Raw genomic sequence first — 14,645 nt, 5'->3', positions numbered from 1 at the left:
GGAAGATTATCTATAGCGGAGTATTAAATGAACATCCACAATATAATTATTTTCATAACATTTATTTCCTTTTTCAGCATTATTTTCCATTAAAAATAATCTCTCTTTTTCTCCTTTTTTTAATTGACTAACGAATTCATTAATACAGAAAAAATTGATTCTTTCCTTGGACTTTGTATAAGGCAATGCTAACTCAAATAGGTTAGGTTCATTAGATGCGCAAATCGTCACCGCACGCAAACGAAACGTCGTCGTTTGTCCCATTTAACATAACCACGACGACGTTTACTTCAATAACAACGTCTCACCGAACCCGACCCGTAACATATAAAATTAGAGAAATTGGTAGTTGGAAAATAAGTTACCTTGTGAATCTAAACAACTTTGAGTAGTTCCGTTTCGTGTACGTATTAAAAAAACCCTAATTTTGTTCTCTGTTAAATACTCTCATAACCATCAGTTTTTGATTGAATTTATTTGCTTTGTTACTTTTTTTTGGGTAAATTTGAAAGGTATCTCTAGCGTGAATTGCTGTTTTTTTCTTTTTCTGGTGATTTTCTACACGCAAATACAACTTACTTGCGTTTATAAGTTTGTAAATATGTGTTTTTTTGGTGAGTGAAAAAAGGTTTCTTTTTTTATGTGAATCTGATGTTCTTTAGATGTATGAAATTTGCAGGAAGAGGTCAGAGTTCGAGTATTGCAATGGCGAAGAGTTCTTTCAAACTTGAACATCCTTTGGGTATGTTTTTTTTTTTTTTTTTTTAAATTATAAATTATTGGAAAAATTTCTAATACATTCAAAATTTGTTTCTTTGGGTATGTTTCATATTTGGCTTTTGTCTTATTAGTCTGCTCCTGTTTATTTATATCCTTCGTTAAACTTTTTATTGTTGAACATAGTCTACGTAGTAGTAGCAGTAGTTGTTGTTGTTTTGATTATGCGGGAAATTATTTATTGGCAGGTAGAGATGGATCCGGGAGTTTAAGTAGGTGTAGAGTCAATGGGTGCGCACTTAGTGTGTGTTTATATATGTGTATACATACACAGAGCCAGGAATTTTAGTCATGAATGCTCATCTGCTTTCAATCTAGTGTTTCTACTAATCATAGAAGGGCGCTTAGTCAATCAATTTATATGTTGATACTAGTCATACATATAAAAATATAGTGGTTCCTACCTGTGCCGGTGGGAGGTAGCACAAGTTGGCCCGTGCACCACCCGGCACAAAAGAAAAAAAAGAAAGAATATAGTGGTTGGTTCAAGAACAATGGGTACTTGAACACAGTATATTTAGGTCCGTCATTGTATGCTTCTACGTGTTTTATAGTGTGCCTGCACACGCTGCAGGCGCAGCTATACCCGCTATCCAAATACTAGATCCACGATGTTGACAGATGCTAGGATATGGGCAGTCTAGTAATGTTTATATTTTGTGGCCTCGTTACATCCTATTCATCATTGTAGTTGTCTTTTTTAGGGTGATTAATTGACTAAAGCTAATTATTTTGAAAGGCGACAACCAGATTTCAATGAAGATATGAGCTGTGTCCTGTCATGGTCTGTTGGTATATGTTCTGTTCTTACTCTTCCCGACTCTAGGAATATATCTGGATACTGGTGCATGAAATTTAAAGTAGCTGTACATGCATGAAATTAGCGTAGTATTCGTCTCCGCCTTTGCATTATGAACCTTGAGATGCTTATGGAATTTCGTCTTGAGATGTTTTCATAACCCATACTTGCGATCATATCCGCTTATTGAATATCTCAACTTTATTCCGTTAATAGTGCATTAAGAGTGTGCCTGAGTGCTTCTTTCTTTTGCATATGTGCGTATCTACAACAAGGAATAAAAATGTAGTTGTGCATTGATAATACCAACTAGTAATTGGTATTAAGGCTTATTTAGTCATCGTTGGTACTACATCAGATGCGGGGTTAGCTCAAGTCCTTTTAGTTTGGTTAGAGATTTATATGTTAGAATAAGTATGGGATCTAAAGAACATCTTGTTCTTAGAGAACATCTAATTTGTGTTAAAAACAAACTATTGATTATTGAAACTAAATATGTCCATATAGAGTGAAACAAATACGGGTAATTCTTTTAGCCAACACCAACTGGTTTGGGATTGTTTCATGTTTGTTTCTTTGTAGTGCTTAACTCATACTTCATGTCACTATATTTCTTCTCATTTATTTAATTTACTAAAATCTCATGGCACTAATGGATGTTTAGCTAAATCCTAACACAATAAAAGTAAATGATTCACATAGAAGATACCAACTTGTTGAGGTTAATCCATATCCAAGTAGAGATAAGAGTGACATTGTAATTTTCCTTAAAAGGCAATATTTAGTATAGAAATGGAATCAACCTGGATAGAGTGAAAAGAGATATATAGGATCCAATATAGCTGACTCCAACTGATTTGGGATTGATGCATAGTTGACTGATTGATTGATTTGGAATTGCTGACTAGTATATGAACTGATGGTTTGCAATTATTTCTCTATACCTTCTATCGACCAGATATGTTACCTGTTCTTATTATGTTTTTTTCTTTTTCTTCCGAGTATATCCCTATTTGCTCGAGTTGATAACTTCCCATTGCCTCCCTTCAAAAAAAAAAACCTGAAATTAGAGGATGATTTTAATGCGATAAATTTTGTTGATGTTTTCGAATTTTTTCTCTTTTAACAGAGAGGAGGCAGGCAGAATCTTCTCGCATCAGGGAGAAGTACCCAGACAGAATACCGGTATTATATCTGCTGTTAAAGCTCTTGCCCTTCATTGATGCTTCAGTACTCTTATCCCTTGGTGCTATGTTTTCTCATTCAGGTGATTGTCGAGAAAGCAGAAAAGGCTGATATCTCTGACATTGATAAGAAGAAGTAAGTTGCTTCTGCGACTTTCCATGATGGTGGTTGTTAAGAATAATGCGCTCAGTTTTAAGCTTTATAGTTAATACATTTAAATCGCCGAATGCGTGTTCAAATCCAATCCAACTATATATTGGTTTCAGTGTGCAATTTGCTCTTATAGTTTGTGTTCTCTTTTGTGGTTATATTTGACTTCTAGGTAGATGATATCGGTTTTACTTCCTAGTATTTTTATTTAACTTGTGGTGCTTTTTATTTATTTATTATTTTTATTGCCTGATCTCAACTTGTTCGGTCATCCGTTTTGTCATAGTTCGTTCAAGATGTTTCTTTGCCCCCCTCCCCCTGGGTTTGCAGTGGATGGGGATATTAACATGGCAAGTTGGGGGTGGGGTGGGTGGGGTAGGGGGGATATATCTTGTGAATGCTGTTTGTAGTAGTAAAAGGTTGGCAAAAATTGTTGCCTGGAAGTTGATAGTACACGATATTTTAATGTGGTTTGTCATGGTTGATGTAAGATTATGAGTTTCCATTTCTTTTCCTCTTATGCACCCTGATGGGGGTGGATTTATGGTGTGCTGGATGCAAGTTTGGGGGACATATCCTGAATGCTGCAGAATTTTACATTTATTAGTATGCATTTTTGCAGGAGTAGCAATTTGATAGAGTTTGTCGCCACGAAGGTTGATGATATAATTCATTAATCATATGCTTTTCTGTTAGATTCAATTTCAATATGGTCTGTACAGTAATTCCTGGTGTTCATGGTCCCAATTTGAGGTTTTTCGTATCCTAAATACTACATGTTCCTGCCGCTATATAGCACTGGATGCCACTTTTGGTTGATTTAGATTGTGTTTTGGCTTCGTTGCCATGGTGATTTGGCGTTGTTGCTGAAATATATAGTTAGTAGTTTAATTTGTATATATATATGTGTGGAGAACCGTCTAGGGCATTCATTTGTTTCTTCTTTTGGAAATTAAACACAGCTGATGCTTCAACGTCATGCTATTTGGGCTATAAACTTCAACATGTTTACAGAATTAGTCTCCTAACACATGATAGTTGCCGATTATTATTCCTAATAAATAAGTAGATCCGACAGAACTTTAGCTGCTTTAGCATAAACTAATTTTTGTCTTGTTTTGTGATGTAGGTACCTCGTCCCAGCTGATTTGACTATTGGCCAGTTTGTTTATGTGGTTCGAAAGAGGATCAATCTCAGTGCCGAGAAGGCCATATTTGTCTTCGTCAAAAACATTCTCCCTCCAACTGGTAAGTAATATGTTACACAAAATCTCATACTTGCCCTAGACAATTTGTGTCTTGATATATCTTCTTCCACTGCAGCTGCTCTGATGTCTGCAATTTATGAGGAAAACAAGGATGAAGATGGATTCCTCTACATGACATACAGCGGCGAAAATACATTTGGGTTTCTTGAGCTCGGCAATTAATATTTTAAGTTTACCATCTAAACTGTAAATCTGCTATTTCTTTGATTTGATTATGGATGGTTTAACTTACAGCTGACTTTTGTTTTTGTTAATGAATTATTATCCATAAAATGTACAGTTGACAAGTCTTGCACTCTTAAATTCCTCTTTCATCTTCTGTGGGGATGTTGTGTGACTATTGATGTTCCTTTATCAATGTGTGTGAATGCTATAGCTCCAGTTTTGTTAGGGAATTCTGTTTATATAGATCCTAATTCTGCAGCAACAACCCTGGAAGGACAGAGAGACTGTTTCCGATGGACCCTCGGCTACCGAAAAGATGGAAGGAACATTGATAACAAGTAATAGCAATACAAGATATTTAGAAAACTAAATCCAAGATAGTAAAAAGAGGATAGGAAAGAAGTTGTGATAGCTATATACCTAAAATTTTCTAAATTTGTTATCGAAGGAATTTCCAACAAAAAGCATGTTTTTATCCTTAACATATGGTGACTAATGCGTCTGTCTTTATTCGTATGAAATTCTTAGAACTTTATTTCCTTTTAACACATCCCATTCATTGCTTACTAGTGACTAATCCAAGTATTTCTTATACCTATATGATTTTAGAATAGAGCTGGCATCTTGATGCAACCATTTGGGGTTTAAAAAAACTTTTATCTAAGTTTGAGGAATGAGGAGAGATTAGCTATCCCAATATAACACATTATCATAAAATTTAGTAATAAGTACTTCAATCTGTCCCAATTTATGTGATGGTATTTGACTCGGCACAAAATTTAAGAAAGAAAAGAAGACTTTTTAAATTTATGGTTTAAAACAAGATATAGATATTTGGGTGGCTGTAAATCTATCTCTCTAATAGCAAAGTGAAAAGTTAAAGTCAAATTATATTAAAATAAGGAAGTATCACATTTTTCTGGAGACAGACAAAAACATCAATATCAAAAGCAATCTGGGACAAAGCAGCATCAAAGCGTTTGTAGTCCAACGGTTAGGATAATTGCCTTCCAAGCAATAGACCCGGGTTCGACTCCCGGCAGACGCATTTACACTTTTTAATATCAACCTAGCCAGATTATAAAGTAATTACTCTTTCGTAGGGTGATTCAAACTCAAGTATGTCGTCTTTTTGAAGGTTGTTGGGCTCATATTTTCCTGTCTTTTTTCTTTTGGTAGTAACACTACGAATTCCTGAAAGTAACAAGCTTTATCCAGTATAATATTGCACATTTGACCGCAAGCAAAATTATTCCAACATATATAAACGCATTATAAGTTTATAAGTAAAATACTTTGTTTGTTGGAGATATATTTATATCACAATATAGTGTTTGGCTGATGATATTTAAGTTTTTAATTTCGAATCGAAATGTACTAAGGATGTACTTATCAATTTACTATGGGGCATTTGCATCTATACCCGTTTTTGTGTCACATTTTAACTTGTGTCCATTTTGCAAAAAAAATTGCAAGCGTACCTACTTTTTCGCCTAACTCCAGCATACGGGGCTGAAGTAGTAAAGGCAATCACGCAAAACTTCAGCATTCTAGTAGTCGGACCTGAAGTTCAGCTCTAGAGCTGAAGTTTTTGTTTTGTAACTGTCGAACTTCAACTCTAGAGCTGAAGTTTTTATTTTGTAACTGTCGAACTTCAGCTCTAGAGCTAAAGTTTTTGTTTGTAAGCTTCAACTCTAGAGCTAGAGCTGAAGTTTTTATTTTATAAGTAGATTATTTAAATGCTGTGAACTCACAAGAGAGATTGGATGCAGAAGTGTGCGACCAAAGTCTGAAAAGAGATACATTCAATTTACATATGTTATATGCATTAATCATCTCCTTGGCCTCATACAACCAGTCTTTCTACCTGCTGGAGCAAAGCGTTTAATATTAAACTTCACGAGATCTGTAATTTCAGAATAATAGAAAGAAAGTAGTATTTTTATTATTTATCCTTGTGATTTCATGTGTAATTTATTTCTTTTTCTTGGACTAGGGAAGAAAGGAGGTACACTGCAGCGTTGTGGGTAACATCGTAACAGGTATCAATATTTATTCCTCTCATATGTTAAAACCAGTACAATAGTTGATAATTGACAGTATTAAGATCACTTGGTACAGAGCCGTTTTTGTAAGTAGATTATTTAGGGATGAACTTTACTTATGGAAAAAAAAAAAGATAAAACTTTGAGGAGGACAAGGAGGAGGAGAAAGAGAGCTAAAATTATTTATAAAGTGGGTACAAATTAAAAAATTTAAAAAAAATAAGTATAAGTTAAATGGGGGCGACCAAATAGGACGCACGTGCAATTTTTACATTTACAATAGCCTCGTAACTTGACCTCATAAAATTGAAGAAAGGAAAGAAAATCGGTTTTTCTACAGTAAATTTTCTTTCTTACGCCTTTTATTACCCTTCAGTTCCGCCACATGACGGAAGCCGTGATTTAACAAATTAACAACAGACCAATAAAATTGTGCCACGTCAGACTCCCATAATAAGTTCCAAAACACGTCCAGGTTCAATGAACTTGGAAATCCCCTCCCCCCACCCCCCACCCCTTTTCTATAAAATCAGAACACACTGCAAAAAAACTTAACACATTTCTTTTTTCCTTTGCTGAAAAATCCAAAGACTTGAGTGTGAAAAATGGCTTTGGCTTTCACTGCTTCAACTGCAATTCATGGCTCTCTTTCTTCATCTTCTTATGATCCACAACCCAAAGGTATCCTTTACTTTTTGCTTTTTTAAGTTCCAATTTTACTCTCAAAATATAAATGTAATAAATATTACTCTCAAAAGTATAAATGTAAAGAATTAAAACAAAAAACTTTTGAAATTTATGGTCAAAACAAGCGATGCATATATTTGTGTGCGATCTCAAAAAAATAAAAAATTTAAAGTTGAATTATTTCTAAATATGAAAATATATTAGTATCTGGGTGGGGTTTTTTTGTCTCATTTTTCTGGATTTTTTTTTCTTTGTAGTATCAGTAATAGGTACCACTCAGCCAATGGATCGGCCTCAAATTCCGTTGACAGCAGTGAATTTATCTCGGATCAGGCGTTTGGCTGTGAAGTCATTGAATGCAGAGCCGAAACGGAATGAATCGATAGTTCCTTTAGCAGCAACTATCGTTGCTCCTGGTGCGTTAATTAGGTTTTAATTAATTGTCTCTATTTGTGTGATTTTCAGCTTATTTCGTAAAATTACTGTTTTTTTATGTAGAAGTGGAAGAGAAAGCAGAGGAGGCAGAGGATTATGAGAAACTGGCAGAGGAGCTAACAAATGCTTCCCCTTTGGAAATTATTGATAAGGCACTTGAGAAATTTGGAAATGATATTGCCATTGCTTTCAGGTACTTTCTTTTTTGTTCCAGATTCTCTGTTTAAAATAAGTTTTGCTCTTGATTATTTTGTTGGATTATGCTGATTAGTTATACTGAAGATGCTTGTACTATTTTGTATCCAAAGTAATAATGAGCTTCCAGTTTATTGTTCTTTAGAGGTCTTCGGAAACCTCTCTACCTTCACTGGGTAGGGGTAAGGTCTGGTACACATTACCCTCCCCAAACCCCACTTGTGGGATTATACTGGGTATGTTGTTGTTGTTGTTTTATAATATGAATGTGCAATTCAACTTTAATTTGTGTAGTGAAAGACAAGCAGTAACTACTTATAATTAGAAATGAAGTATGAGTGAGCTCAAGAAGTTTAGGACTGACACCAGAAGCTAGCAATTTCAAAAGACCTAACTTCAAGAATTTTATTAAAAGAAATGGTGTGGTATCTGAATATTATAATGTCTGTCAATAATCTCTTAGTTGTTGATTTTGATTGCGACAAAATTTGTATGTTCTGAACGCTTCTATCTGATAGACAGGTTGCTTATTCTTGCCTATGATGCATGTCTGAAGTTTGAAGTGAATGAATTTAAACATCTGAAGGTTAAGAAATTTCTGTTTTCATTGCCTAGGAATTGTCTCATGCAGAATATAAGATTTCTTAAATGTGTATTTTTGTGAACCTTTCTCCTTGAGGTAGGGATAAGGTCGGGGTACACACTACCCTCCCTAGACCCCACTATGTGAGATTACACACTGGGTATCTTGCTTTATTTATATGAACCTTGCCATATTTCTAAACTGTTGCTTTGCGTTTTGCTAATTTCATCAAATTAATCTGTGATGACGAATCTAGACGCGATTATGCCACTTTATTTGTTGTTCATTTACTGTGTTGTTTTATTGAAAAAATGTGGTCCTTTAAAAGGTTTCCTCCCTGCTCTCTTTTATGTCCTAACATATGGTTTTCCTGATTGTTCATCACTCTATGATGCAGCACCTTAATAGTATCCTTATTTTTGCAGTGGTGCCGAAGATGTTGCTTTGATCGAATATGCTCATTTAACTGGCCGGCCATTTAGAGTATTCAGCCTTGATACTGGGAGGTTAAACCCAGAGACCTACCAACTTTTTGACGCAGTAGAGAAGCACTATGGAATCCGCATTGAGTACATGTTCCCTGATGCAGTTGAAGTTCAGGCCTTAGTAAGGAACAAGGGCCTCTTCTCTTTCTACGAAGATGGCCACCAAGAGTGCTGCCGTATAAGGAAAGTTCGACCTTTGAGGAGAGCACTCAAAGGCTTACGTGCGTGGATCACAGGGCAACGTAAAGATCAGTCCCCCGGGACTCGATCTGAAATTCCCATTGTTCAGGTAGATCCTTCTTTCGAGGGATTGGATGGTGGAGCGGGCAGCTTGGTGAAGTGGAATCCAGTTGCTAATGTGGATGGAAAGGATATTTGGAATTTCCTGAGAGCTATGAATGTTCCCGTGAACTCATTGCATTCACAAGGTTATGTTTCCATTGGATGTGAACCTTGTACTCGAGCTGTCCTACCTGGACAACATGAGCGAGAAGGAAGGTGGTGGTGGGAGGATGCCAAGGCCAAGGAATGTGGCTTACATAAGGGAAACATCAAGGATGAAAGTTTGAATGGTAACGGAAATGGCGCTGTCCATGCAAATGGTACTACCACTGTTGCTGATATTTTCGACACCAAGGACATCGTAAGCTTGAGCAGGCCTGGAGTTGAGAACCTATTGAAGTTGGAAAACAGAAGAGAACCTTGGCTTGTTGTTCTTTATGCTCCTTGGTGCCGCTTCTGTCAGGTAATCAATCTTCTCATCAACAGTAGTTTCGTGGAAACAGCCTCTTGTAGATATTATACAATGTAAGGTTGTGTACAATAGACCAACTGTTTGACCCTTTCTTAGATCCTGCGCATAGTGAGAGCTTAGTGCATAGGGGCTATCTTTTTTTAGCAACTATAGTTTTGTCTTCTGCTAAGATGGCTTTGATAAATGGATCTTTCTTCTGATTTTTGTACAGGCAATGGAAGGATCTTATGTTGAATTGGCGGACAAGTTGGCGAGTTCTGGTGTTAAGGTAGGGAAGTTCAGGGCAGATGGTGAACAGAAAGCTTTTGCACAACAAGAATTGCAGCTTGGCAGCTTCCCTACAATACTCTTCTTTCCTAGACATTCTTCACAGCCGATTAAGTACGTGTCGGAGAAGAGGGATGTTGACTCCTTGCTGGCTTTTGTGAATGCCCTTAGGTGAAAGGCAGATAGTTTTTTCACGTGATAGTTTTTTCGCGACTTGATTAGAAGCAAATCAGCAATAGATAAGGGACTTGTATAGAAGATAGGTAGCAAAATATACTGTCCTCTTCGTCCTCTGCCTTTTTTTTCTTTTTAACTTTGATTTTACAGCCATCTCTGGTAAGAGTTCTGATTTCTCTGGGCTCAGTTTTGTTAATCAATATAAATCAATATAAAAACAGCTTGCTTTTCTATGTTTTGGTTGATTTTGATATGCAAATTCTTGGTAGAGCTGTTTCTCTTTTCCTCATTTCATTTCAAAGAATAATCATTTAAGGCCCTTATATGCTTCATTGAAATACAAAATAATGTCTTTGTAATACAAGCTATATGGGATTAGTAGGTTTTAACGTGGGTTGACCATTGAGTACCCAATTAAAATTGAAACTACCAGACAAAGTTATACAAGAAGAGAAAATATTGCAAGTTTAATAGGTTATGGCTTGTAGTTATAGTAAATTTCTCGCTACAGCCAGGAATGGCAACGGTGTGGTGCGGTTACGATGCAGCCTTAACACACAAAGAGAACCTTTTTGTTTTCAACCCGTACCGCACTGCACTGCATAAACCTGCCTCGTGTTGCACTGTTTTAAGTTTTTTTTTTTTTTTTTTTTCATGAGTTTGATTTCAAAAACCAAGTTAGCATTGTCTTTCAAATTCTTATATGTAAATATACGTGAAATTTTAATATATTTGTATATAAAATATATGCCCCAATTGTTCAAGTTGAGTTTAATGAATAAAAGGGCCAATTAAAGTATATTAGTTAGAACTTATGAGGCAATTTTATGAGGCTATTAAGTAATTTTCCACTTTGATGGAAAGTAGAAAATTAAGTGGCTATCTCATGATTAGGTATTATTCATGCACAAATGTATAGTAAAGTGGCTGATAGCATCAATTTTTGCTACCAACGCACTAGTTTCCGACAGGTCTCTCTCCATCGGCTTTTTGCCCAAAAACATCAATGTCGATTTTTCCCGTGGAAAAGATATGTTTTTAGCACTAACGTACACATAATTTTTGGTAAGCGGTATCAAAATTTTTAAAAATGAATGAATGATAAATTAATAGTAATAAAAAGTGATGTCATTCTTTATATTTATACTCAATTTTTCATTTTTATCTATATATACATATTTAATAAAAATTCCGACGAAGTATCCGCCCCTGATTTTTAGTAGTGCAAGAGTGGAACCAAAAGGAGAAAAGAGCACAAACATTTGTTTCCTTAGAACCCTTCTTCTTTTTCTTCAGCTCTCCCTCAAAATAGAAAAGAAAAAGAAAGAATAAAACCGATTATTCCTGTATATTCTATTAGTACATTCTTTTGAGACGTTACTACGGAAGAAAATGTGAAAGCAAGAGAAAAACGATATAGCGGATAAAAGATATACAGTGAATGCACTAAGTCGTAAAACGAAGTGTTAATCGATTTGTTTTTCTTTTGAAAATATATTTCATGTTAGAAAATTGTAATTACTATTAATATGTATTTTTTTCGCTCTAAGTTAGGAATTTTTTGGGGGAATGTCTTAGTGCTTTGAAGACAATTTAATTCCTTGTTGAAAAGCTATTGCCCTTATTAATTTATAGTTAATTATCCTTTTGGATAAGACAATTTGATTCCTTCTTGAAATTGTAGTTTTCTCTTTTATTTGCTCTAGGAGTTTTTGAATTGAAAATAATTTAATTAATTAATTTTTGAAAGGTATTCTGCTTTCCGAGTTTATAAGGTTTGTTTCAAGTTAACAAGTTTTACCAATAGAACATTCTTTACTATTTTAGGACGTTAAATAAACTATTGAATAAATTTTGATATTCTTAATAAGGTTTTTGACAACAAAAATTAAAGATGTGTATTGCAATACATGGCTAATATTTGTATAACTTAAAATAATCCATATCAATATAAATAAATATTAGTAATAATAGATGTTCATTGTTTGTTCTAAAGCTAATTGTAGACTGTATTGTTTAACCAAAAATCTGAGTCTTTGGTCAAAGCTAAAAAGAAATTCGGGTTACTGATAATCAGGAGACGAAAATAAAATACTTTTAAGAATGATGGTAAAACAGCAAATAGTTTTGTATTTCAATGAGTTCCAAATAGTATTCTGTGTCCTTACAAATGATGATACTTCTTCCTTTTATAGATAATTCTAGGTAAAGGAATGAAGCCTCAGCTTTAATGATATAATTATGAGTAATAAATGATATTAAATAAGCCGTTATACAATCATTCCTATTAAATACCAATTTTCTAACGTATCAGGTATTTAATAATGAATTTGGACTCCTTTCTGTCATCAGATCTTTGTCTTTAATGCCTTCTAATCCGTTGGTTGTAAATGACTTGAATTGGTACGAGACTCGTATCTGCACTTTGTCTCGTGCCTATTTAAATTCCTCTTCCCGTGGCTGTCTCCATCCGTGCCTCTTAGTCAATTGTTGCGCTTTGACCATTTAACCAAACCACGTGTCATGCCACGTCATCTTTAATATAAACTCAGTTTTTTTCCAATACAGATAGTCCCCCCACTTTCCATTTATTTATCAATTAAATAATTGGGAAGTGGATCTTCATAAAAAAGGAATTTTTGTCACAATTAATGCTTATGACAATATTAACGCCTCAGTAGTCTTTTCCATTTAATGTTCTGCCCATGTGTCATTTTCTGATTGATTCTGCTAGTTACACCCTTTTTCAAGACTTCTTCATTCTCACTATTCACGAAGTGATAGTTGCCTTTATTATAGGCTTTCCATCATTACACTTCTAAGTTTGACGGTTCCCATTATATTCATAACTTTTTCTTCCTTTGTCTTCTTCACAAATCTTCAGGAAACATTTTCTTCTTCATTTCTACTTTCTTTCGACTTATCCTTCCTAACAATGTCATCTTCAAACCCTAACCGTAAAAAGGTTCCGATTCTAGACCAATTCCCCAACGCCCCTGTTAGACACAGAAGAGGCAGAGGAGGTAGGCTTCGAACAGGGTTAGAATCTACTCGAGGTGGTGTCACACCTCCTTTTTCCGCGCCCAAGAGGCGCAAGGGGAGTTTTTCCAATTAAAGGACAATCGAAACGGGATTTGTTTATTTATTTCAGAGTCGCCACTTGGGAGATTTAGGGTGTCCCAAGTCACCAATTTTAATCCCGAATCGAGGAAAATAATGACTCTATATTACAGTCTGCATACCAGAAATCCGGATAAGGAATTCTGTTAACCCGGGAGAAGGTGTTAGGCATTCCCGAGTTCCGTGGTTCTAGCACGGTCGCTCAACTGTTATATTCGGCTTGTTTATCTGATTTTTAATACAATTATGACCCATGTGCAAATTTTATCTTTTAACCACTTTATTAATTATTATTATTAGGAATGTGAACGTCGCTTAAAACATGTCTTTGGACTGCGTCACATGAAATGCACCCACAATCCGGAACATATCTTATTTGACGTTTTGGGATTTGGATTTGGGTCGCATGAAATGCACACCCCAAGTTTTAAGAAAGTAAATTATTAAACACGCGCCTAAAAGACTATCGCGTTATTATTTTTGGGAAGGCCACGAAATTCACTAAGCGGCCCTCCTGAATTCTAAGTAATTTAAAACAAGTATTTACTGAGGGCCCCGCAATTTGTATTTTTATTCGGCGAGGCTCATCTCATTCTTATTTTAAAAGGATATCCTATAGCAACTACGTTTCTTGTCGTGTTTGTCTCTATCAATCGAAAGCAGTAGATAGTCCTAATTAATTAAGACTTGCAAGTTATTTTATAACAGAATTCGGAAATGCTAAAATTAGGAACAAGGCTGCGCGCACAGTCAGTCGAATAAATAATCATGGGCCCAAATTCGACCCATGCGTGATGGGCCAAACCTGGGCCACTGCTTGCTCGAAGCAGGCCGGCTAGGCCTGTTTTGGCCTGAACTCGACCTTTATAGGGTTGAGATTGCAAGTTTGGTGTTCTTTGTCTTAACAGGTGGTTTACTAGTTATATGAGACCATCAATCCGAAAAGGAAGAACTTAATTCAGGATGTACAGTGTTCATACTTGGTATACATTACGACATATACTGCAAAGTAAACTAAAATCTGAGACGCAACCTATCTCATTGAACATATTATCACCTATCAGCATACATATGTAAACTACCATTTAGCTAACTTATATTGATATACACTAGGCATACAGGCTGCTTCGAGTGTCAACACAAGAATGAAAATTATCATACAATACATGATATCTAATATAACAGTATATATATGAAAATCAACTTCAAGTCTTTTTCCTTTTTTTTGCATTCATGCTCAATGTTCCAATTACATTTGATAGTGCCTTGGTTGTGTACCTGATGTAGAGGAACAGAAGAAGAAGGAAAAGGATCAGCTGAGTAGCACACAGCAAACAACAGCAATCAGCAGATTCGCAGCAACAACACAGCAACAAACAACCAGCCAATAATGATGAAGCTCAGCAAAGAGTCGAACAACAAATGGACAATACCAGTGGTGTCCACAGTCCACAGACAAACAACAATACTTCCCAGAACCAAAGAGAAACCAGCAAATAGTCGAATACCAAACCAGTGATCCCAGAAAAACAGAGTGGGGAACAACAGAGATA

General features: G+C 35.4%; 2 protein-coding genes and 1 non-coding gene across 6 annotated transcripts; all 3 read left to right on the top strand.

Annotated features, from left to right (window-relative positions):
* The first annotated feature begins 308 nt into the window (after nucleotides 1-308).
* On the top strand, nucleotides 309-4,500 carry LOC107799660 (autophagy-related protein 8C-like). Of its 3 annotated transcripts, none has more exons than XM_016622800.2 (6): nucleotides 309-403; nucleotides 680-742; nucleotides 2,706-2,761; nucleotides 2,844-2,896; nucleotides 4,041-4,159; nucleotides 4,235-4,500. In XM_016622800.2, exons 2-6 carry the CDS (start codon nucleotides 706-708, stop codon nucleotides 4,339-4,341), a joined length of 372 nt encoding a protein of 123 aa, XP_016478286.1. In that variant the 5' UTR covers nucleotides 309-403; nucleotides 680-705; the 3' UTR covers nucleotides 4,342-4,500. The 3 variants fall into 3 exon arrangements, with proteins under 3 accessions (XP_016478286.1, XP_016478287.1, XP_016478285.1); XM_016622801.2 differs by having other exon boundaries at nucleotides 389-512; XM_016622799.2 differs by lacking the exon at nucleotides 309-403 and having other exon boundaries at nucleotides 637-742.
* Nucleotides 4,501-5,320: 820 nt separating this feature from the next.
* On the top strand, nucleotides 5,321-5,392 carry TRNAG-UCC (transfer RNA glycine (anticodon UCC)). Its single transcript has one exon. It is a non-coding gene; the product is annotated as a tRNA-Gly (tRNA).
* Nucleotides 5,393-6,941: 1,549 nt separating this feature from the next.
* Nucleotides 6,942-10,205, top strand: LOC107799658 (5'-adenylylsulfate reductase 3, chloroplastic). Of its 2 annotated transcripts, none has more exons than XM_016622798.2 (5): nucleotides 6,942-7,070; nucleotides 7,334-7,492; nucleotides 7,578-7,704; nucleotides 8,715-9,519; nucleotides 9,740-10,205. In XM_016622798.2, the coding sequence occupies exons 1-5, from the start codon at nucleotides 6,995-6,997 to the stop codon at nucleotides 9,968-9,970; spliced, it is 1,398 nt and encodes a 465-aa protein (XP_016478284.1). In that variant the 5' UTR covers nucleotides 6,942-6,994; the 3' UTR covers nucleotides 9,971-10,205. The 2 variants fall into 2 exon arrangements, with proteins under 2 accessions (XP_016478284.1, XP_016478283.1); XM_016622797.2 differs by having other exon boundaries at nucleotides 7,575-7,704.
* Nucleotides 10,206-14,645: the final 4,440 nt, after the last annotated feature.

Source organism: Nicotiana tabacum, chromosome 21 (assembly GCF_000715075.1).
Source record: "Nicotiana tabacum cultivar K326 chromosome 21, ASM71507v2, whole genome shotgun sequence".
Taxonomy (NCBI): domain Eukaryota; kingdom Viridiplantae; phylum Streptophyta; class Magnoliopsida; order Solanales; family Solanaceae; genus Nicotiana; species Nicotiana tabacum.
Note: the sequence above shows the minus strand (reverse complement) of the source record. Positions and strands in the feature narration are given on the sequence as shown.